Source organism: Vanessa atalanta, chromosome 5 (assembly GCF_905147765.1).
Source record: "Vanessa atalanta chromosome 5, ilVanAtal1.2, whole genome shotgun sequence".
In the NCBI taxonomy this organism is placed as follows: Eukaryota; Metazoa; Arthropoda; class Insecta; order Lepidoptera; family Nymphalidae; genus Vanessa; species Vanessa atalanta.
In genome coordinates, this window is record NC_061875.1 from 11,226 (window position 1) to 34,116 (window position 22,891).

At 35.1% G+C, this 22,891-nt stretch overlaps 1 protein-coding gene across 1 annotated transcript in view; it reads right to left on the reverse strand.

Annotated features, from left to right (window-relative positions):
• Nucleotides 1-1,063: 1,063 nt before the first annotated feature.
• Nucleotides 1,064-22,891, reverse strand: part of LOC125063961 (RGS domain-containing serine/threonine-protein kinase A-like) — a 79,057-nt gene continuing 57,229 nt past the window's right edge. The window contains exons 2-8 of the mRNA XM_047670697.1: nt 6,598-6,751; nt 3,827-6,257; nt 3,557-3,743; nt 3,263-3,435; nt 2,900-3,125; nt 2,490-2,817; nt 1,064-2,335 (exon numbers count right to left, since the gene is read on the reverse strand). Coding sequence (XP_047526653.1) covers nt 1,924-2,335; nt 2,490-2,817; nt 2,900-3,125; nt 3,263-3,435; nt 3,557-3,743; nt 3,827-6,257; nt 6,598-6,751 — 3,911 coding nt within the window. The 3' untranslated portion in view covers nt 1,064-1,923. The remainder of the gene's footprint in view (nt 2,336-2,489; nt 2,818-2,899; nt 3,126-3,262; nt 3,436-3,556; nt 3,744-3,826; nt 6,258-6,597; nt 6,752-22,891) is intronic.

Genomic DNA, 22,891 nt, shown 5'->3' on the forward strand with positions numbered 1-22,891 from the left:
TCTTTTAGCTATGGAGAGAAAGCTCAAGCAGTTGCTGTCAAAGGACACATCTCTACATATCTTTACAACATCTAGGGTTCCACAAGGCTCTCACCTCGGTCCCCGGTTATTTAACATTTTTATATAATAAACTATTATATACTGAAAAATGATCAAAATCGTAACATACTTCTATATGCCAGTGATACAAAACTATTTAAGATCGTAAAAATGTGATAATAACATTGTGTACATTTGATTTAACAATTTCCTATCATTCAATTAAGAAGGTAACGGAGGTGAGGGACCTACAGTTGCTTCTTCATTCTACTTTACTGTTTGACAGTCAGATGGATAAAATTAGCTCAATAAGCTGCTGCTTTGGAAATATCAAAACATAAAACCTCTTGTATAAAACATATGTAAGATCGACTTAGATTTCGCTTCAACAGTTGGAATCCACAATACTCAAAGTATATAATGGCCATCACAAATGTACAGTATAGATTTATTTGAAGATTAACACGTAAATTTTAGGCCTGAGAATGCAAAGATCAGGTTTTTCTTAATAAAATGTCATAATTTTTTCCGTTCAAAGCATACTTTTAAAAACTTTATTTTATATACTTTTATTATCTGTTAACTTGTTCTTATTAGGGTCACTCCATGTTTTAATGTAACAGTGGAAACTTTGTTGGCTTATGTAAGACTTATTTTAGTATAAAATGTGCATGGTGCAGGAATAATATGCTGATTCCCGAAAAAAAAACCAACACACACACACATATTTTTAAAGTTTTTTCAATACTACTTACTGAGAAAAAACCTTTTAATTGAAGTCAAATAAGGCCAGTTTACGTGTATCCACGTCATAATATGAATAAAACAATGTCAACCTTATTTCCACTGAACCCAAATCAGAAGGAATTTCTTCGATAAAGAATCGTTATCCGTTTGCGTTAAAAATATACTTATGTAAAATAATAAAAAACATAATTTTAATACTTTATTTATTTGAAAATAAATCTTTTAAACTTATCCAATAATCAGATCATTTAACAATCCAATAGAATTATACATTTTAGAGACTAGAAGATAATATTGAACTGAGATTTGAAATGAAAGAAAACTTATTTCTAGTAACACATGTTTAAAATTTGTTAAATATTTACAGAAACAATAGATAAGAATACAAAAAAACTCTGTCAGCACCATAATTTAATGGGTAAATATATAAAACTATTATACAGTGATATTATTATTTACTTCAATAAAAGATAAATCCACTCATACAAATAACGAAAACGAAATAATATAAAATTAATACAGATTAAAAATAAAGAAAATATTGAGTTTATTTTATGTAATTCTTTCACACTTTGTGTCTAACAAAGATCAGTAGCTCGTATTATTTGCTGTATATGATATATTTTACAAGTCTTATTCTACAACGGCATAACTATTATTTACAATATTTATTTTCTACTGTTAGACATCAAAATATTCACTGCAAACGAATACTGCTATATATCAAATTTATTTACAATATCAACACAGATCTAAGACACAGATCGATTGAAATTAAATCTTAAAGCATAATTTGTCATGTGGTCGCATTGCCGCAATGAAGAAAAGGATTATCTCAAATCCAATCAAAATAAGATAATATTTAAATTATCAAGAGATACTTTTAGGTAGGACTCGTGTAAAGTTTTTATCACTCTACAAATACTAAAATCCCTTTATGGTGAATTAAATCTGAAACCTTACAACGCAGACAAACGGTTTGGGAACGATGTATACAAAAATCTTATTAGTGTTTGTGACACATTTAAAGGTCAATTTCAGAAACTAGTCACGTAGAATATATTCTATGAAGAATTTATCTACAATTAACTTATACGGCAACCTAATTAAATAAATCCATTCCAGTGACTTCACTAATTAAATATCGCATTCAAATTCTGACACTCGCTTGTTACGACCTTCTGGCGTCATTTGAAAATGGTTTTCCCTCGTCCCAATTCTCGGAAACCCATTAAAGCTGTTCCTACTGACCAAAGGATTATCTCGCTCCCTTTCTCTGTGGAAACTAGACGTCGATAGTTTGCCATCTTTACGTTCTGTAAAGTTCGCATCGTTAAAGTTTTTATCGGTGAAATTTCGCTCCGGGAAGTTCTTTTCTTGGAAGTTCCGGTCGTTAAACTCTCCATCGGAGAAGTTCCTTTCATTGAAAGTTATGTCCCGTATTCCAAATCCTCCCATACGCGGTGTCCCGATACTGAACTTGTTTCGGAGTTCTTCGTCTCGTAAATTAAAGGCTCGATTTTCGAATTTCGGTGGTCCCGCCTGTAATCTGCAATAACATTAAAATTTTAATTCACACCTCAAATACTAATTCAAAGTATATGAAACGATATGAAAAATATTATGAGTAATCTAAAAAACGTTTTTTTCTTCAATAATTTTATAACAGGAATCATATGACAGAGACGACATGCAGCACTTACTCTCTAAAACACCGCCTTTCCCTGTCGTACTCGGCGGACAGCCCATCGTCGTCATGTATGATGGCCGACGGGTCGCTGTAGACAGAGGACTCCTGGTAGAATGAGTCCAGATCGACGTAGTTACCCTCTGCGGGCTCATTATCTAGCAGCTCCGCCAGTTGCGCCTTGAGCGTCGCAAAGCTGGGCCGCTGTGAAGGATCTGCGTGCCAGCACGCGTGCATTGCGCGATAAAGCTGTGGCTTGCAGTGCGGCGGACGCTCCAATCGGTAGCCCTCCGCCACCGCCGCTAGTACCTCACGCCCCGACATAGCCGCGTACGGCGTCGAGCCTGCAAACACATCGGATCGTCAATATCCTCATATCTATTGCGGCTGCACATACCAAGCGTACGTTCTAATCGCGTTACATACCAAGCGTGACGATCTCCCACAACAGAATGCCGAAAGCCCACACGTCGGTGTGGTGGCTGTGCACGTTGTAGAGTAACGCCTCGGGCGCCATCCAGCGCACGGGCAGGGCGCCGCGACCACCGCGTGCGGACGCTCCCGCGCTACGCGACATGCCAAAGTCAGCAATCTTGCATAACTTGTTGTGATCCACCAACACGTTTCGAGCTGCCAGGTCACGGTGTACAATCTGAAAAAGCAAAATAAAAATGAATTTGAAGAAAAATTGAATACAATATTTATCATCCTGACCAGGTTACAAATTATGTTGATGTGGTTTTAAATTCTGATACATTAACAACTAAGCCAACCTTGGTGCAAACTTACCCCTTTGGACGCGATATAATCCATGCCTCTCGCGACGCAGTATGCGAAAACGGTGAGGTCTCGCGATGTTAGAGCGCCACTGCCGCTGAAACGATCGGGCCGGGAACGTCGCTCGCGAAGGTATGTTAGCAGCTTACCACACATTACATACTCCATTATAAGTAGATATGGCTCTGCAATTAAAAACAAAGTATATAAAATGGAAACAGTAACTTAGTATATTTTTTTAATATGTTGACCACTAGGGGAAAATTTTAGGTAACACTATTATTTAATTTTGTAGGAGATACTAACCTTGCTCTGTACAACAAGCTAGAAGCGTAACCACATTCGGGTGTGTTCCAATCTTTTGCATGATGTAGATTTCATGTAAAAGTTCCTGCTTCTCTTTTTGAGAAGCCGATTCCTTTATAGTTTTCACTGCAACTAGCCGTGTTAACCCATCGTGGCCGTTTAAATCATCTGCTTCAGCTTTCCATACCTGTACAAAAAGGTAAAACAACCGTAAAAGGAAGTATAAATTTGACTATTGCGTAAATTGTTTTTGTTTCTTAATTTATTTACCTGTCCAAAGTTTCCTTGTCCTAGTAAAGTCTGTAATCTTAGTTTGTTTCTTGGGAATTCCCATTTTTGATCGGGTTTAGTTGGAGTAGGTATCGGAGGACGTGCAACTGGAGTTATCGGTGATTCCTTCTTTATATCACCACCGTCGTCAAAATAGCCTTCATATTCTGTGTCGATTTCTTTGGTTTTCTTATTAAGGAGATTTCGTAAAACAAATGCTACAACAGCTATGACCGGAAGAAACCCAAGACCAGCTAAAACATATGATGCGGTATAAGTTTTTTCAGCTTCAATAACAACGTCTTCATTCTGTGAATCGTCCTTCTGGACCGTAGAGTTATTAATAGCTGCCGTTTCATTTGAATCATTAGTCGTTTGTAAAGTTAATACAGACGGTTTGGAGCTTGATTCTGACGAAGTTCGCGATGTAACTATGAAAGGTTTAATTACATTTTCAGTGGTATCTATGGTTTGGGTGGTGGGTATTGTAGTTGCAAGGAAAACTGCTGGTCTGGTGTTTGCTGCTTCAATAGATGTTGTAGTCAAAGAAGCATAAGTAGAAGCAGCTGTAGTAGTGGTTGTGCTAGTCGTTGTTGTTGGCCTACGTCGTCGCAATTTATTTTTTGGTCGAGTTGTTACTCCACTTGTATTATCATAAGTGTTGTTAAGTCCAAATAAAGTCGCTAGTCTGTCGGATATCTTCGAAGTTGTCGTTTCTTGTCCAAAGTCACTTATGTATCGGTCACTAACGAGAGGAGGTTCTGTTAGTTTTGGAGTGTCAGTCACAGGCGTTGAACTGAGTTTGGAATTCAAAGGACCCTCAGTAGTTGTTGTTCTTATTCTTATTTTATGTCTACTCGGCCTCAGTGTTGAAGATGAAAAAACAGTTGTTTCTGTTTCATTTAATAAAATTGTATTTGGAATTGTACCATTTTTTATTTCTTCGATACTTTCAGTTACAGTATTATTATCTGAGTCTTTAGCTAAAGAATCTGTTTTATTATGACCTTTTATAGAAGAAGTTATTGATACAGATGTGACAACAGCAGTGTAAACGGATGTTGAAACTTTTTCGGTCGTTGTCGTATTTGTCGTTTCAGGTAAGACATTTTCAGTACTAGATAAAGTAGTTAATCTAGACGGACGCCTACGTAAATTAAAATATGTTCGTGTGAAATTCCTTGGAGACGATGATGTGAGATTTGTTTTGTTTGTAGAAATGTCTTTTGTGACACTTCCATTAAGAATGGGATCTTTTAGAAGTATAGTGCTATTCAAGCGTGAGATTTCTTCACTTATATCTAAATTTTCTGGCGTAACATTTTGTACAATCGGCTCGGTTACATTCACTAGAGCAATCGACTGTGGCTTTGGAGTTGACTGTGTTGTACTTGAATATTTTCTATATGCATTAACTAATCCTACGTGTCGCGCTGGTGCAGGTCCTTTTACCGTGTTTCTTATTTTATTTTTTTCTATTATATTTTTTACAACAGATACATCCATATCCTCATTAATTTCTTCTTCGCCAGCGCTATTGTTTTTATATTTTTCGGTAGCAGAATACCTTGAATTAAATTTTCGCTTTTCTGTTGGTGCTGCTATAAAATTCACTGACTTTGTTGATGCTGAGAGAAAAGGAGAATTAGTTAAATTATCATTGAAACCCGGACCTCCTAACTTCTGACCAAAATAAATAAATGGTGCCATTTCTTCATCGGGCAATTCTTTTTCAAGAGGTCGAAAATGGTTATAAATTTCTTCTGACATAAATAATGTTTGATTTCCTTTATCTTTGTCACTGTCTACAATATCGACTCTAGTTTTATGAATTTCAGTACTGTTTGCTATTGTATTAACTTTTTCTTCTTTCTCCTGCCTATCTGATAATGTAGTAATTTTTTCATTCTCTTGAATATACGCAAGTGTAGTCGTATCAAGATTAAATTTAGAATTGTCTTTAATTTCATTACTAGATGCAATTTTATTTAAATTTGGATGACTTTGCGTTATATTGTCTGTATCTGAATAATTAAGTAAATAGAGCCCATGATTAGACTCGTCAACCTGAAACTCTTCTTCAGGGTCTAATTCAACTTCTTTATCAAGCCCTTCCAATTTTTCTGGAGGAACGTATACAATACTATTCTCTGTAGTGGTATCTACTATAAGGGTTTTATTAATTAATTCCTTTCTTCTATTATTTAAAAACCCTGCTCTACTCTTATTTTCTTGATACAATACTCGGGGTATAAATAAGTGCCTTATTTCATGCGGTTTTACTTCCTGTCGTATTTCTTTATTGCCTTCACGGGAGACAAGTCTCAATGTCGGTGCTATAGCTTCATTGCTAGAATTGTCGAATATAATCTTCTTTACAATGGAGCTGTTCGAATCTTTGATTTCCAACTGAGCGAACGTAGTATTACCTCTGAAACACATAAACAGTTTTCAAGCCCTTATCATAAAAATATTATATAATGGTATATCCAACGTTAACATTTATTTATATAATGCAAACGAATTCATGAATGTATTAGTTGATATAGCTAACAAATCTTATACTATACTATTAGATACAACATAGTATTGCGTTGCACGAACCCGTCTAGGAAAAGGTTTTTATTTACAGCTAATATTATGTGTACCATTGTAAATACATATGTCCGGTTTGTGTTCAGTACAGCGCAAGAATAAAAGTATGTATCTCAATCTATTTAATTTTTCAAAATTTCTAAATAATTCTATCTCAAAATCAACGTTGCATTTACTTGTGAGGCTTGTGAGCTAAGGTCGCAATGGTGTTGATGTGACTGGTCAGCCTCCCTGTCAGCAACTGTCTCCTCCTTGCTGCGAGAAGAGACAACAGCTGCGAGTCCCGGGTCGTGTTTGCGCTACTTTGTGTCGTAGTTCGCCGTACGCTGCCTGAAAATAAAAAATAGGCATATTTATTTTTTAATATTCTCATTCGTTTTTATAACAATAATTACTATCTTTAACAGATACAAAAAACTGTCATACGGTTGAAGTCTTAAATTCTGATCAAATCTTAAAAAGCCCACTAGCGAAATTATACACAAAAATTAATAAAGTAATTTTATCGTTTTTATCATTGCCATTCAGATCGTTTCACACACAGAGTCCGATCACTAGAAGAAAAAGTCCGAAATGGTGATTTAAAAACGAGGCAAACTAGGCAAAAGATAACCAATGATATCTATCAACCCTAATTCACTTGAAATGAAGACAAGGTACAATTTCATCGCCACAAGTGTTTCGGCCTTAAAAGTGTGATTGCATGACACTAATTAGATGTAATCAAGCGAGCTGTTTGCTGCATCCTTCACCTCAAAGCGAGACAATAGACTGAGATGAAATGCAAACGAGCCAGATTGTCGCCATCGCCTTGACACGACACGAATGAGATCCAACACGATGTGCAAGATTAAAACCAAAATTTCTCTGAAATCATTCCGTAAAAATACTCAGCCGTTCGCGTTATGCGGTCTACGACAGTCCTCCCGCCATCGACCTTCCTACCTTAATTTCTAATACTAACCTAAATACTTATACATAAGTGCTGGGTAAAGGTATTTTTACGGTGATCGTTTAAAAGCATCTTATAAGATTGTAAGAAGTTTGAAATAGTTGGTTGTTAAAAACCCTAAATAGTTTTGACAAGTCTGATGTTTTGAGGTATCTAAAGCTCGTTTATGCGTTTGAAAGAATTATATCATTATTAAAGATAATGTATAAGTGTATAATGTGAGTGATTATTTTTCTCCTTTATTTTCTTGATTATCCTAAATAATTTTAAGGTAACTAAGTCCTACTATATTTTCTTATATTAAGCCTAATAAAATGTAAACTCGCTTACAGCTGTCAACATATAAATAAATGTTCGACTCGTGCAAATCGTGCAAATCGAACGAAGACGATTTGTGGTTTTCTTAAAACACTCCCATCATGTCATTTTTGTTAAAGGTAATTTTGTTTTTAAATAGGTACGGATGCGTTGTTATATAACTTGTGTCATGATTTTTATGATATTCGAAAAACTATTGTGCTAGCGAAACAAAGCCACGACATATATTTTTTTTAACCTGACACTAGTATGTTACGCGCAAAGAACGAACCACTATATAGATTTGTTTTTTCTATCCTTATTTAAAATGGTTTATATTCATAGTACATTTAAAGTATGACTAACTTACACCCGATATATTTTAGATAAAAAGTAACATTCACGTCAGAATCGCAGCCTATTGTTACACTGAGAGCTCCGAACACCGGCAGTACATAGTACGAGTAGACTAACATGAACAGCGATTAATTGGCTGCACCTAAACATATGTAGGTACTTGGGAAAAGTTGGCAAGAATGGCACATGCGCAGTGAAATTCGTGCACGACACGCGAGGTTTCTAATAAGCAAAAACACTATTGAGTGTAATTACAGTCAACTATTAAACTATCTGTACACAGCAGTTGTTGCCAAGAATAGAGTCGTTTTAGTGGAGGAAACATCATGTTGTTGTAATGATAAACATACCAGGGGGTCTGTTTGTCGTTACCTGGTTTTCGTCACACTAATGACTTAATTAGAAAAATTTCATAGATTATTAAAATAGATACATAGATTTTTAAAATTTATTAAATCAATTATAATTAATTTATGAATTTCAATTTATTTTTATTTGTATTTTATGTATGTATGTATTAATTATTTGTAATTCTCTTTGAAGTCGTATTGTCCAAAATACGACTTCAAAGAGCAAAAGAGATGGAAGTAGAAAAAGAAACAGAGACAATTACAGAGCATTCAAACAAACGATAAATAATGAAGAGCGTCAACAAAAATATATAATTTCAGACTCGCGTCTAACTTAACTATCATTGATTTTGATTCATGTTAACTTTTACGATAAAAGTACTTTATGAATATCAGTTAATGGAGGAAATTGTTGCATTCGTAAATAGTTCTCTGAGCAATCGCCTCTCACATTCTTAGGTCTAAGCTTGAAATGGCCTAATTGTACAACTGGAATGTTTCACAATTCTGTACATCGGCAGGCTCAGGCCTTAAAACCGTTTAGTGCTATAGCTCTATACATAAGTCACTTGAGGTTTTAAATGCCTTGAAAACAGTATTTCGTTATTTTTTTTTATAAATCACTTTGCGAGCAAACATGAGATGAAAAATTCATTTGCAGTTATGAGTCTCAAAAAATATTAGATTAATTTAAAACTATAAGTGCACACTAATATCAGCGGTTGGTTTTGCCCAAAATTTACCATCCAGTTATAGTAAACCAACGCCACGGGGTTTTCATGTATATTTCGCAAGCAACTTATCGTTTCAACGCTCGGTTCTGACGCTAAAGTTCAGAAATGTCTTGTTCTTTTATAAACAAATCAGGTGTCCGTGATCTTATAGACCGATAAGCCGCTCTAGGAGTGGCGCTTCGGTTCTATCTTACTCGTTATAAAGTAACGCAAAGGTACTCGTATAACAGTAGGAGATCACTTTAAATAATTTAATCACTTTGCAGTACTGACTTTGTAAAAATAATAATTAAATTGGTATGTGCGTCACAAAATAAACATTTTTGACAAATGATATGAGATTGAATCGTTTGGGTGTAAGTTAGTAATGATCACAGCGGAGACGTGCTCTAGGTCGGACGGCGACGTAAATGGCGCGGATTCTGCGCTGCAGGGCCCCCTTCGCTTGACCGTCTCTCGTAATGCGACCGCATTCATTTGCCTACTCCGATATCTCGCCTTTCTATTACAAGCGATGCATGTGAACCTCCGAGTCGCATTAGCATGCTAGTATCGTGTGGTTAAGTAAAATATTGTTGTTAGTTAATTATTGTAAGTTATATACATTTGTTACATTTCCCAGCACTACAAGTTGCGCCCAACAGTTATCAACATATGAGAATTCAATAATTATAAACACGTGAGCTTTCCATACAGCCTCTGTGTGCTTAATTTATAAATTAGTGTTTATATTAATCATTTGATCGTCGTCACATCAATCCCGTCACTAGTGGTTGACGTTATACTCCGCCACTCGCTCGCCACGTGTGTACGTAACGTAAATAGGATGAATAGTCTGTATCACAACATTTTCCCACATTACCGTTTCAATAAAAAATATTTGATATACGAGGTTTGTGAGATTGGCAAAAACTTCACTTAACACAGATTACGCAGTTACACACACCTATGTACCTAGTATATACCTACTCGTAAAATACACATACACATAAGGAAACACTAGTTCGTTTCAACAAGCAGCCTTAGTCCGCATTACAAGAATGCTGAAATACCTCGTTACAATTATGAATATAGTATGAGTAGTATTGTATGCATTGTCTGCGCAGTTGGTTTGGCGTAGAAGTACATATAAAGGTAGGTGTGTCATTTTCTTACGTTACGTTCACGTAAATGTCGTTCAACTGTTTGAATTAAAACGGATGCTGTTGACACTTACGTGACGGTGCCTGGTTTAGTCCCATCAACGTGCAATAGGTAGAAAAACAAAAATTTAAAGATCACAAAGAATCGGGAAGTGGCGGGAATTAGATAGTATTCAGATTCAATAAAATAATGTTATTCTAAAATGTTTGGCCTCGATTACTTAAAAAAATACATACGTAACTAGTGAACCGATTAGGTTAATTCCGAGTGTAATCATTCCCATTGCAAACAAACAAACTAGTTGGTTTTTGTCAAGGGCTAAAAGTGTATAATTATACAAGCATACATATCTATTAGATAGTACTTCAATATAATTAGTCGCAAGTACAGTCACTGTCGCGAAACCACAACAATAATAATATAATCGCTTGGCTCGTCGTGTACCGTTTGTCTAGAGTCGTTCAAATTGTATTGTTCGACATTTAAAAAAATATATATTTAAAATTTATAAATGAAAGTAAGTTGGAGCCCGTAGCCATCCCGCTGCTGGGCATAGGCATCGTATCCTGGTAAAAAGAAAGTAAAAGGCTGATTTCTTCACGGTTCTCCAGCGCAAGTTTATTAAAATCCTTCTGGAGTCCTTCTGGAGATTTAAAATATATATAATCTTCGCTACCACTTATGCATTTTCTTCAATTCCTACTTTGAATGCTGTGTGTGATGATAAGTATTTTCACGACAAAAGAAAATCTCTGGAGCTACGTGCGGACCACCTCTACAGAATAATGTTTAAACTATACAAAACATCAGCTTCGAATAATCTATGAAACTGTTTAAAAAAAATACGCATCAAACGGTTAGAATTGCTTAAAACAGTAAATTAAATAATTTATTTTCATACTAAGCTAATTTTTAATAACTTTTTTGTTTGGATAAATTGAAAAGAACGAATAAACCCTACGCCTTATTACTTCTCGCTCAGATTTTACGACAGTAATCTAAAAAACTAAATTATTATAAATACAACTTATCAACCAAACTTTTTGTCTAAAAATAACTGACAAATACCGTTGAAATTGTACAAGTTGCGGTGTACACACCACGAGTACGGCTTTACTCGTAAATGCACATTGCACGTGTACATAATAACAGTAAGGCAACAACGTAACTATTACTCACTATCCTAACTCGTCTAAAAAGGCTGTCTGACTCACTTCAACCATGAAGTAAGCGTATTTGTCGCCTCGGAGACTTCATAAATGTAACTTATTTCTGTCCTCCGCATCTTCGCCTGTGTCCAAGTAATTTTGCATTATTAAAATCGTCATTATTATTGTTTTTCCTAACAATTTTAAAGGGTAATGATGTATGATCAGCCAACAATACAATATCATAAATACCATTAACTCAGAATGGGAGATCATTTACGTATACCAAAAATTAGAAAGGACCCAATATGTATGGAACTGTGGAATGCCGATTTTTAACAAATCTAGCAGACTTTATCTCAATTATAAAAATAATATTCACACTGGCTATGTGACCGAATCATCTCCCGGAAGTTTATAGGAATAAGTCAGTTCACTATCAACACACAACATCTAACTATCAACAAACAGCATTGATTGATGACGCAAAGACTTGAAATTAGGCAGATATTTTCAGTTCAAAGCTGAGCGGTGCAACAACAAAATATAATAGTAATGAAGTTGCTCCATCGATTAGATACACATTAGATTTTATCCAATCGATCCGTTCAAAGTGTCCCTTATTTTAACACTATAACACAATAAATAGCTACTTGTTTATGTAAAATAGTTATCGTCCCAAACATTTGTGGTGATGGAATGTAAATGGGTGATCCAGTGTCGTTTTTTTCTTCTTAATAATAAAATATTGATATCAGCCGCTATCCTTATCGAAACTTTGAACTGGTACAGTCAGGTCTCGAAGTGAGAGTCAACGGTGAGAGCTAATGACACATTTTTGTGAATAAATATTCACATCTTCTCATTTTGTTGAATAGTTTAGACGAGTGTTTACACTAATGAATTGTTTATTTAGGAAAGAATTATTTTATTTATTTTATACTTTGATGATTTCTACTGAAACAATTCACGCCAATGGAATTTATTCGATAATCTAATGATTTAAGTCGACAGCTATTCAGCGTAATCATCGCGCGTGCCTTATCAGCACGAGAGCCGTTCGCGCGATCACGAGCCGAACGGCTCGTACACGTCGCTTAATTAGGTATAGAGAAAACACAAGTGTTTCTCGAGTTCCTATATGATGAGGCAATAACTGCAGTAGAGGTACAGTTTCGTTGGTCCAGATAACTGAAGAGATTCTACTGAAAATAAACTCAATAGTTGTTATTTATATTAAATAAAATGAATTCGTCAACTTAATGTAAATGACTTTTACACAATACTCTGTGTAGGAATCAACGAACACCGTTCCATCGAGCACTTGCCCTTGTGCGCCATCTTAATTATATTCAATATGATCCTGCGTAGTTGGCTGGTCATTGAGATCAGTTGCTGTGGCCAATAATTTCGTTGCGGCCTTGTGAGTTATAAACATATTCATGTCTAAGTAATAATAGTTCATATCTTTCTCTCATACAATGTGGCGAAGGTATCATAAGAAACACAAAATAATATAAGTAACGCATAGATTTAATGTTATATTATAATTTTAGGTCCGTGGAATATGTATTACGTGAACATAGGTACATGAAGAATATCATTATACTTCACTTGAATATTTTGTATTTGTACGTTACTTATTGCCCGTTCGTCAACTGACTCTATTATCAGTAAATTATTTAAGCGTGGGAGTGATCGAACAGTTCTCGCCCGACAGCGCCGGCCTACAGGTTCATACGAATACTTAACCTTTGCGATCATATTTCCTAATACAATGTAATGAACGGCGATGAATTTAAGCGAATAAAAGACAATAATTTGAAATAAATAAGACGGCTCCTGTACTGATATTGTTTTTTTGTGAACACAATGTAGATCGCATCGGTCTGGCGCAGCGTTTTCCGGACCATAATGACCAAAATTCGAAAAATTAGCGACTGTAATTATCAAAATAACATGTAACAACTTATTTAATACACAAACCGCGACGTCACGAGCGTTAATAATGTGAAGGCTAAAACATAATTACGGTTATAATACGCACAGGAAACGCCAGTAATTTGACACGCGACCGGCGGACATGTGTTTGTGTGTTCGTATGTTATGACGGGAACTTGATGATATTAGTTTGATATTTGTTTTTAATTGCGATGAATTATATAAATAATTACATCGTATTATACGCAGTGCCCTTTTCCAACCCAAGGGTGTCGTAAGATCCGACTAATTGAATTTTTGTCGAGCTCATCTATCAATACGCCTTGTGGCAGTGGGACGCTAAACCAGCACTGGCAGTCAGCCGGCCGTGTTAAATGTAATACTGCCAAATACATTTAATATGCAGGCGTTACACTTATCGAGCCAAAATAAAAGGATAAAGGCAAGCACGGTAATACAGTTACTGATAAGAACAGGATGCTTTGTTAATTATTGACAAAGTAGACCGTCCGAGTGCGATTCACGGAGTTGGAATAAAAGACATTGATATTTGTTGACTACACTAAAATACACACACATTCGAGACGGACATGATTTATAGAGTAACATTTTTTAAATTTTATTTGTTTATAGTGGAAGACTTAGTGTTAATAATTCTTATATAAATAAAATATTCATGTACATGTAATGTTTGCAATAAAGACTATGTTAATACATATCACTAGGTTTGGAATACACATTTTGTTCCTCCTTTGAGACTGTTTAAAATTTTCTAAAAATTAAATTTTTCAACTTAGTCGATTATTATTATTTATAATAACGGTATATATATATATATATATATATGATTTTAAATGCACTAAATAATTATTCTTGCACTGTTGATTCGTCATATAGAATTGTATCAGTTAATGTTAAGATTGATGAAACAACCGGGAGTAGACGTTGTTGAGGAAATCCCTTGAAATAGGAATGATCATTACCGTTTTTAGCATAAGGGCATACAGCGCACGTGCCCAGGGCCCCCATCCTGAAAGGAGCCCGATGAACCAACAATTTCTCTCACAGTTTGTGCAGACTTTGACTGCTATGTATATTTTCGAAACTGCCATGTTTGTAAGAAATAATTCACAACTTTATCAAAAGGCTAGTCACAATAGTCGATATTAAAGGTTCAAAGCTACAAGCGTGGTCCTCACTACATAAATAGATACAATATTGTCATAAGATTATACAATCAATCAGATTCCTAAGAATTTACGAAACTTACCGCACCGTTTATTTGAAACTAAATTTAATGCCTGGCTAGACATACGCAAATTATTTCCAGATGTTAGAATTTTTTAAATTAAAAATAAATTGTTTCATTGTTATTTTAATATATATCTAGAAAAATAACCCCAAAATCATGAGTGCCCAAGAGTCCCAGCATAGCTTACGACGGCTCTGGGAACGATAAAGTAGCAGCTTACAATCTTCAAGTAGCATTTAAATAAATCTCTTTAGAGGTAATATTTCAATGTGCAGAAGAATTATACTACTTCTTTCTTCCTACACTCCTTGCCGTCTTTTACACTCCTCTAACAAATAAAGCCTCCATACGTTTGTCTGTTTGGAAATCATTGATAAGCTCAAGTATTGTTACTTGTAATAACACATCATACTTAATGACACGCCGAACAAAGGAGCGTAACCTTCGGCGCGCTTAAGCGCAAAACCGATTACGTGAATAAACAAATACAACTGTGCTCAATATTAGCGTACAGCGCACACCGAGTGGGACGTCAACGCGACGACGACTGTAATAAGTCAACTTATCGGAACTCTTAATTTGGCGCCCAGCACCGCCAGAGGCCGCGTTGTTTATTAGATCCAAACAGACAAAAACTGATAGTTTTTAAGGCTACCGGTAGTTTTAGGATTGCAAGTGTGAGTGACAAGCAGTCGGCAACTTTGTCAGTTCAGTTCGACTGGTCTTTCCTGTATGTCTTATGGACAATGTCAACCCTAACAAACAGCCGATATTGGCTTATATTGTATAAGTATATTGTGCTCGGACGTGAAAGATAACTATCGTGAGGAAACCTACATGTGTCGAATGAAACTTTGCCAATTTGCAGCGGACCAACGTAGTGGAGTGCGTTCCAAACTAGAGGAGTGGACGATGGATGATGGCCGATGGGTGTGAGTGGCTCACTAAATGAACCTACTAGTTGGCATTCTTCGTTACAACATTGTAAATAATTGATACACGCCTTAAGCCGATATTTTCACGGCCGGCATTATAAATTCATAACGCGATGTAACGATAAGCCGACACAACAGTGGAAAGGCACATTATATATGCAAATACCGATTGACTTTTTATTAATGCTTATATTGATTTTGGCCCGAGGACTAGGCATTCTGTTTCGGAAGCTGCAGTAGGTTTTGTGGCTTATCAAATAAGAGTCAATTTAGCTTGCATACATTTGTATAAAACAATTGTTATTATTACACGTTGGTTGTACTTTAAAAACATCTTGATTGAAATCTCGACATATTATAATGCTCGAACGAGATAAGACTTAGACAGACGTGGTTTTTAACAGTTTGTTAGATTATATCATCAATAGTACAAGGCTGTTAAGGAATTCGATGACGAACGAGTAATAGGCTGGTTTATTTAGCGAACCGATAGACTCAGAATTCCTTTTTTTTTGTTTCTATATATTTTTTTTTATTTATTTATTAGGGAAACATACAGAATATCGTATATTAACACTTATGCCAGTTAAGTTTCCACTACTGTTTTAACAGGGAAGTGGACTAATTTTGATGTTACATAAAATATAACTAATTATGACAAAGTAAAATTTTAACGTAATATGGTTATGGTTAATTACTAATAAGTATTTTTCACAAGATTATGAAATTTACTTAAACTATTTTTAAACAAATTAATGTGGTTGTATTTTTTATTATGACTATTGCAAGATCTTAGAATAAAAGAATTTTTGAAATAATTATTTTTACAAATAGGTATTGAAAAAGTATCCTGAGAGCGAGCGTTAAAACGAGCACATTTAAATAAAATCTTACTGAGCAGATATGGAGAATCAATTAAATTATTTAATATTTTGTAAAGAAACATTTGGTCTCATTGCTAAATTGCTATAATATGTATATTAAAAAATATAACTCGTTGAAACTACAACATAAACGGATAATATTTTGAAATTTTCTGAATTGTAGACGAATTTGCAACGTCGAAGCAACGGCCGCCAATATCGCAGCGCATTATAGTTCACAGTTCGCGCAGCAGGAGGCGCTCGAGTCCCTCAGTCTCATAACGCCATGGAACAACAATCTCACACACCGACACCCGGGAACCGATCGGATGCAGGGCCAACATTTTGATTCTTATCGAGAAGACCTGCAGCTGATATATACATTAGATACTCAAGGTACCAGATTATTTACAAGTTAAGATAAATATAGCAGTCATTGTTAATAATAAAAACATCTCATTATACTTATATATTGTACTTCTGGGGAAGTTAATTTATCGATACTAAGTTACCGGCAGGGCGGGATCGACTTAAAGATACACAAAAGTAAAAAGTGAATCAGATCATCATGACAACATGTAAATACAAAAGTGTTAACACAGCAACCGACAGTATCACCCTTCAAGCTTCTCTGATTAACAATTGTTGAGCGAGACGCGCCCGCGCCGGAGACGTGCTCGCGCCGGTCGCTCCGAATGTAGTGTCGCATCACCTTGAACAAACAAACTCGCAACGAACCAGATTTGGGAACGAGTTTCGAATCACTCTAATGACCTATTTCATGTGATCTTTAATATTCATTAAAAAAACAAAAGTGATTTGGCCGCTGAACGATGAGTAAGAATTTTTTTCAATGTACATGTAATTAATTTCAATCTTATACAAATAATGTTCATACACTCCGGACTCGTGGTAGTTTTAAACGGTATTTAATCTGTAAAATAACTCATCTTTAAGAATTTGGTACACACACTACATTTGATTAAATTATCGTAAGAAATATTACTAATAACCATTAATTATTGATTTCATTAAAGATATTTTATACTATCTAAAATAGGATAATTGAAACTATTAAGCGTTTAAAATATGCTTACATTAATTGCGATATATTACTTTATAAGGGTAGTTAGTAGTATTTGTCACGACACGACGCGATACAAGGACGAGAGGTAACAAATCATGAGCGGGTTTCTTCCACAAGATGAATGTCATTAAGTTGATTTATCGAGTCAGTATACATATATTAATGCCGAACAATAATTTGCAATAGACGCTCTGAGAACTAGAACTCTTGAATTATTGAAATATCTGTAATGTTGTCTGTAATGTTGTTTGAATAATATTCTTCGCTAAAACAAGCATAAGCACAAGACCCGAATATATATATAATTAAACAATTATTCTATGTCATTATAATTATTATTTATATAAATTTAATATGAAAGAAAAATCCTTTCATATTAAAAAAAATATATTTATTTTTATAATATTAAAAAATCAATGAAAAACAAATAAAAGCATCTTAACGAACGCCAACGATAATTCTAACAGCGTTTAATTAGGAGATTTATTGTTTTTTAGTTATTTATTAGTATAATTAGGTAAGTGTATTGCAATACTTTGATCTCGAAAAAGATTAGTTAAGTAAGTTTTTAAATTGTCCAAATATCTACGATGGCAAATATTAGTTCGGACGGAGGCCGCCTGCGGCTGTAAATTCATGCCAACTTCAATACAAATATTAGTGTGTTAATCGTGTGTTTAAAACGTTAATTGTTGAGCTCGAATTTGGAGCAAACGAGTTTTGCTGTCTGAAGTAAAATATCGATATAAATTAAGCGTGTGTTTGGAGCCGTGAGATTTTTTATAATGATCGTAATATATAACGATTGATCGCAAGCAGACGCGGACTAATTAACGACAAGTCATTAAAATATTGGACCAGTTGAGTGATACTATGAGGTTCATCAACAAAAATGTTCTATCTATATATCGTGCCCCGCCGGCGCCGCGGCTTCACACGGGTGCAATATATAATACAGAAAATGAGAAGTGTGCGTAGCAAGTACATATTCAATATGTAGTATATTTATTGTATAACGTTAATAATTTTGTTTGTTTGTAAAACTGTTTTGTGAAACATAGATCAATACGTATGCACGGCTTATCGCTTTAAATTAGGATAATTTTAGTGTTACCGACAGTCGTCTGTGAAATAGATTCGTTTGGATTACAAAAAAATTTCACAGTAGCATTTTCTCTACTGATCCAAAAAATAAAGAACAAATATAAGTAAAAAAAAATATTATGAATTTCCCCTCGAATTTCTTTTTATTAGCTTTTTTTCCTAAGCAATCTATCGAAGGATTTTTTTTTATTTATGATGAATAAGTAACTAAGGAACCCTTCGGCTTACTTTTGCAGAATGTATTATTTAACGTTTTGTTTACGTAATATAACGCGCGAATCGCAATGCAACCCCCAGGAGCCTAGTGAATCAGTATTATCGGAAGCACTCAATTACGCAAGGTCGACGACGTATATCCTCCCCATAAGAGAATGCACTCGTTTGGGGTTGAGTGACAACCTGCCTGTAATTTAAGCAATGCCGGTTTCCCAAACATACGACTCGTCAAAAACGTCTCTACGTATGAAACACGTGCGTCTTCCACATTTATGAAACGCTTTTATAAGAAGGCCTTTGAATTGCGCTTCTTCAATTTAGCAACCGGACACTAGAAAACCGAAATCGCATCGCGTTCATTGCAGAAGTCAACTTTAAAGATCGTTTATAGTAAAATACAGCGCCTCCTTCATTATTTGTTAACACAATATTGTACTAATTATCGAGCCATTGTGATTAAACATATTGAATCGTTGTATATTCCAGGCAACACGATTCAATACGACTTACGCAAAAAATAACTTTGAACACATCACCTTAAAATGTATTATTGCTTGAACATATTTCCAATCGGACTCCTATTAGTCCGGTGATCGATTCGGATCGTGACCATAGTAACAGTGTAATAGCTGTAGCCTTGAACTATGCATTGGAATACTATACTTAAGACATACTTTGCTATTCAAAACGGTTTCGTGTTTATTTATCCGTCAGTCAACGTTCCAAAGATCCCTTCGCATTTATTTCCATAGTCATTTAATTAAAAAAAAATATTTAATACATTTTAGGCCAATAATTATCTTATTAAGTTTTAGCAATCACGTCAATTCGAACTTTTATAATATACGTATAAAATTTTAACTATATCCGTGAAGTAAATCGTGAAGTATATAGTAAAATTTAGAGAAAACAAATTCAGTTTATTCAATGATTTACAAGCCCTTTTGAATCGTTATTTCAAAAGATTTAAAAATATTACTATTTTCAAATGTCGAATCCTATCGAATCCTTCGAATTATATACTGCATAAAAATCAATAAACACTAGCCCCACGCTCCTTCATTAGGTAAATAAACGCAACCGAATGTTACCGAACTACGAAAAGCCACGTCGAACCAAAACATCAAGACACACGCGGAAACGTCAGCCAGAGTCCGCTAGCGATATCGTAGTCAGATCGCGCGATCGTAGAGGTTTAACAATGGTCGTGGGAAAATGTCCGCTAATATTGTCACCCTGTTTGATTTAATGCTCAGATCGCGCTGCAGGTGGACGAAAACACGAGTTAATAAATATTTATTTTATTTATACATTTAAATAAAAACAAGGCCACACACATTACTTTGTAAATATTGTTGAGCTCTGGGAAAGGAATACATGAGGCGACTACGAAGTGCGCAGAAAAAATACGTTTGATTCCGTACAAAGCTTAAGGGTACGGTAGTCAGAGGCTTTCGATCGGAACAATATAATGTAATTAACATTCTTAAATTTGTATGACATCGGTTACTCAGCTTGTTTACGCGTGCCGGTATAAATACGCGTACTAATGAAAGTTGCACAAAATTATAAATGCATAATAGCAAACGTACTTCATGCTTAAAGGGATTAGATAAGTTTTATATGAATACCAAAGATTAAAGTTAACAAATGACTTAGCTTGAAGGATAACTCGAGTTCAGTAACAGTGATTAACAAGCAATAGTAATTTTAAGCAAAAATATATCTTTGCCGGTGGAAGAACGCTGAACACTCGCGTAAGTGCTCCACGCTCACCAGACGCCAATTATTTTATCGCCAAAGCAAACAGCGGAACAGTGCTAAGGTCCAATCAGGATGGTGGGGGGACAAATATGATTACAGGCACGAGGGACTTAGATAGGGGCGGAGCAATGGTTTTATTTTTCTATCAATGCCAGTGACTATGGGTGAAGGTCTCACTTATCAGGTTACATATTTGTCCATCTGCAATCTGCCTGTAAATATCACACGGCTGGGCAAAGTTGTCTTCTCTCGAGTGAAAGTTTTTGTAGTAGTATTGAAGTACAGATACGAATGTGCAGTACCCGTAATATGGAAAAGAGTTGAATGGTACGAATAGGCCGTATAGATGATTCAGATAGATTTACTGCGAGTGCGGGGCGACGCGTGCGGGTGCGTGGCAGCTGGCCAGCGGTTCGCGGAATATAGAACGACCACTTTATGAGGAAAAACACTTTTACATGGGACTTTTTGTGCAAAGGACATTAAACTATTATGAAATAGGCTACTTACTCATGATTTCACCGCTAATCTATTTAAATAATGAGTACTGGCAGAAATCAAAAGCGTGAGTGCACGTTATAAAGAATTAATCGTTATAGATCGTTCGGTTAAGCACACTTTCGTCTTTAAAGGAGAGTTTATGAGGAAATTTGGAGATACTGGAAAACTTTAACATTAGATATATTAGCAAAATATATTAAGAACAGCCTGTTGATTTATCTTCGTAACACACATAAACATTTCACGGTCCAAAAAGTTTTACATAACAAACCGGATGCGACGGACATTCGCACAGATTAAATACAATTGTCCCAGTGTATAGAATATTAGTACTTCATACACATTGTGTGTATTGTGCAGAAAGCATATCCATGACGAACGTTCCTCCCCGGGGCGGCGCGGCGAGCTGGTGTACTGGACACTATATACAGATTACCACAATACTAATAAACTAGGCTTTAGAGTATAAATATCTAAGTAAGGCAAGTAATTCGAAGCAATCAATGTAACGCTTATATTCATTTTATAATCAAGTACAGATTAAAGGAGTGCGGACTTGGCAACACTTAGTCACGTTCCTGCAGGACATATACAAGTAATTGTATACAATTTATGAATACGAGTAACTACTGAGTTTCTAGTTGATTTTTTGGAGTAGAATCTACTATTTGAACTTTAAATTTAGACTTACAAGTTGCCGTGCGAGCCTTTAATAAAGAATATATTAATGTGTGTTTTAGTTTAGGAATCACGACGTGTTTTAGTTTAGGTTGTAAAATAAATACGAGGCAAATGAAATACAAGGAAATCGCTACATACAAATGAATTATGATTATACGCAACAGGCCACTCGGCTCGGAAGGGTCGTCGGATCACATCAACTCATATGATTGAATATTATTTAATCAAAATCGTGATGTGATGCATCTGCTCTTAGAACATGACCTCTAATTACCGGAATATTGAACGCAGGGAACGCAAATTGAAATTTCATGAACTAAACAAAGGTTACAATCGCGAGATGTCGGCACACACGCACGGTTACTCGCGCGTGTTAAGGAAATGAAACACCATCTGCTATTTCGAGTCATTCAACAGGGGCTGTCGCTACATGGAGGGACGTGGCAATGTTGCAATCATAAATTTCAAATTGAAGCTATTAACGTTTATAGAATGCTGGGAAAATATTCCGAGTGAGGTTTTGATAACCGCGAAAGACAGCTTTCGCTAAACCTTACGTCATCTTCAATTTAACGGTTCAACTTCCGCTACTCTTATGTAAATATACTGACAAAGTCTTCTGGCTTTAGATCAAAGTATCGGATAAGGTTAGAATAACAATTACTCACTTTCATATTCATTTAAAATGAAAATAAAACGAAAATTAAAATAATTATATTATATAAATATATGACAGTAACCTAATACTTTCAGTTACGAGTTCTAACGACGTTTTTAACAGCTTTACTGTTCGTTACTCGTCGTTGTATACGTATTTGAGCGCACAGTACCCGCTGCTCCGCCACAATAACAGAGTTCTGTTATTCTTGTAGATTCCGTAACTTAAATGTGTATATGCCAAATTTCATTATGACCGATGTAGTAATTAAGTAGCGAGGCAACAGACAGACGAACAGGTTTACTTTCACGTTTATTATATTAGTGGTTCATTCTATTACTTTGTTAATTTATTTCTATTAAGAGTCTCTGTTTTGTGGTCATTGAGATCAGAAAAGTGACGCAATCTTAGCTTTTTATTTACTAACTATAATATGATGACAAGTCGGTTAGAAACAAAAATATTTTAATTTCATGTAAACTACAAA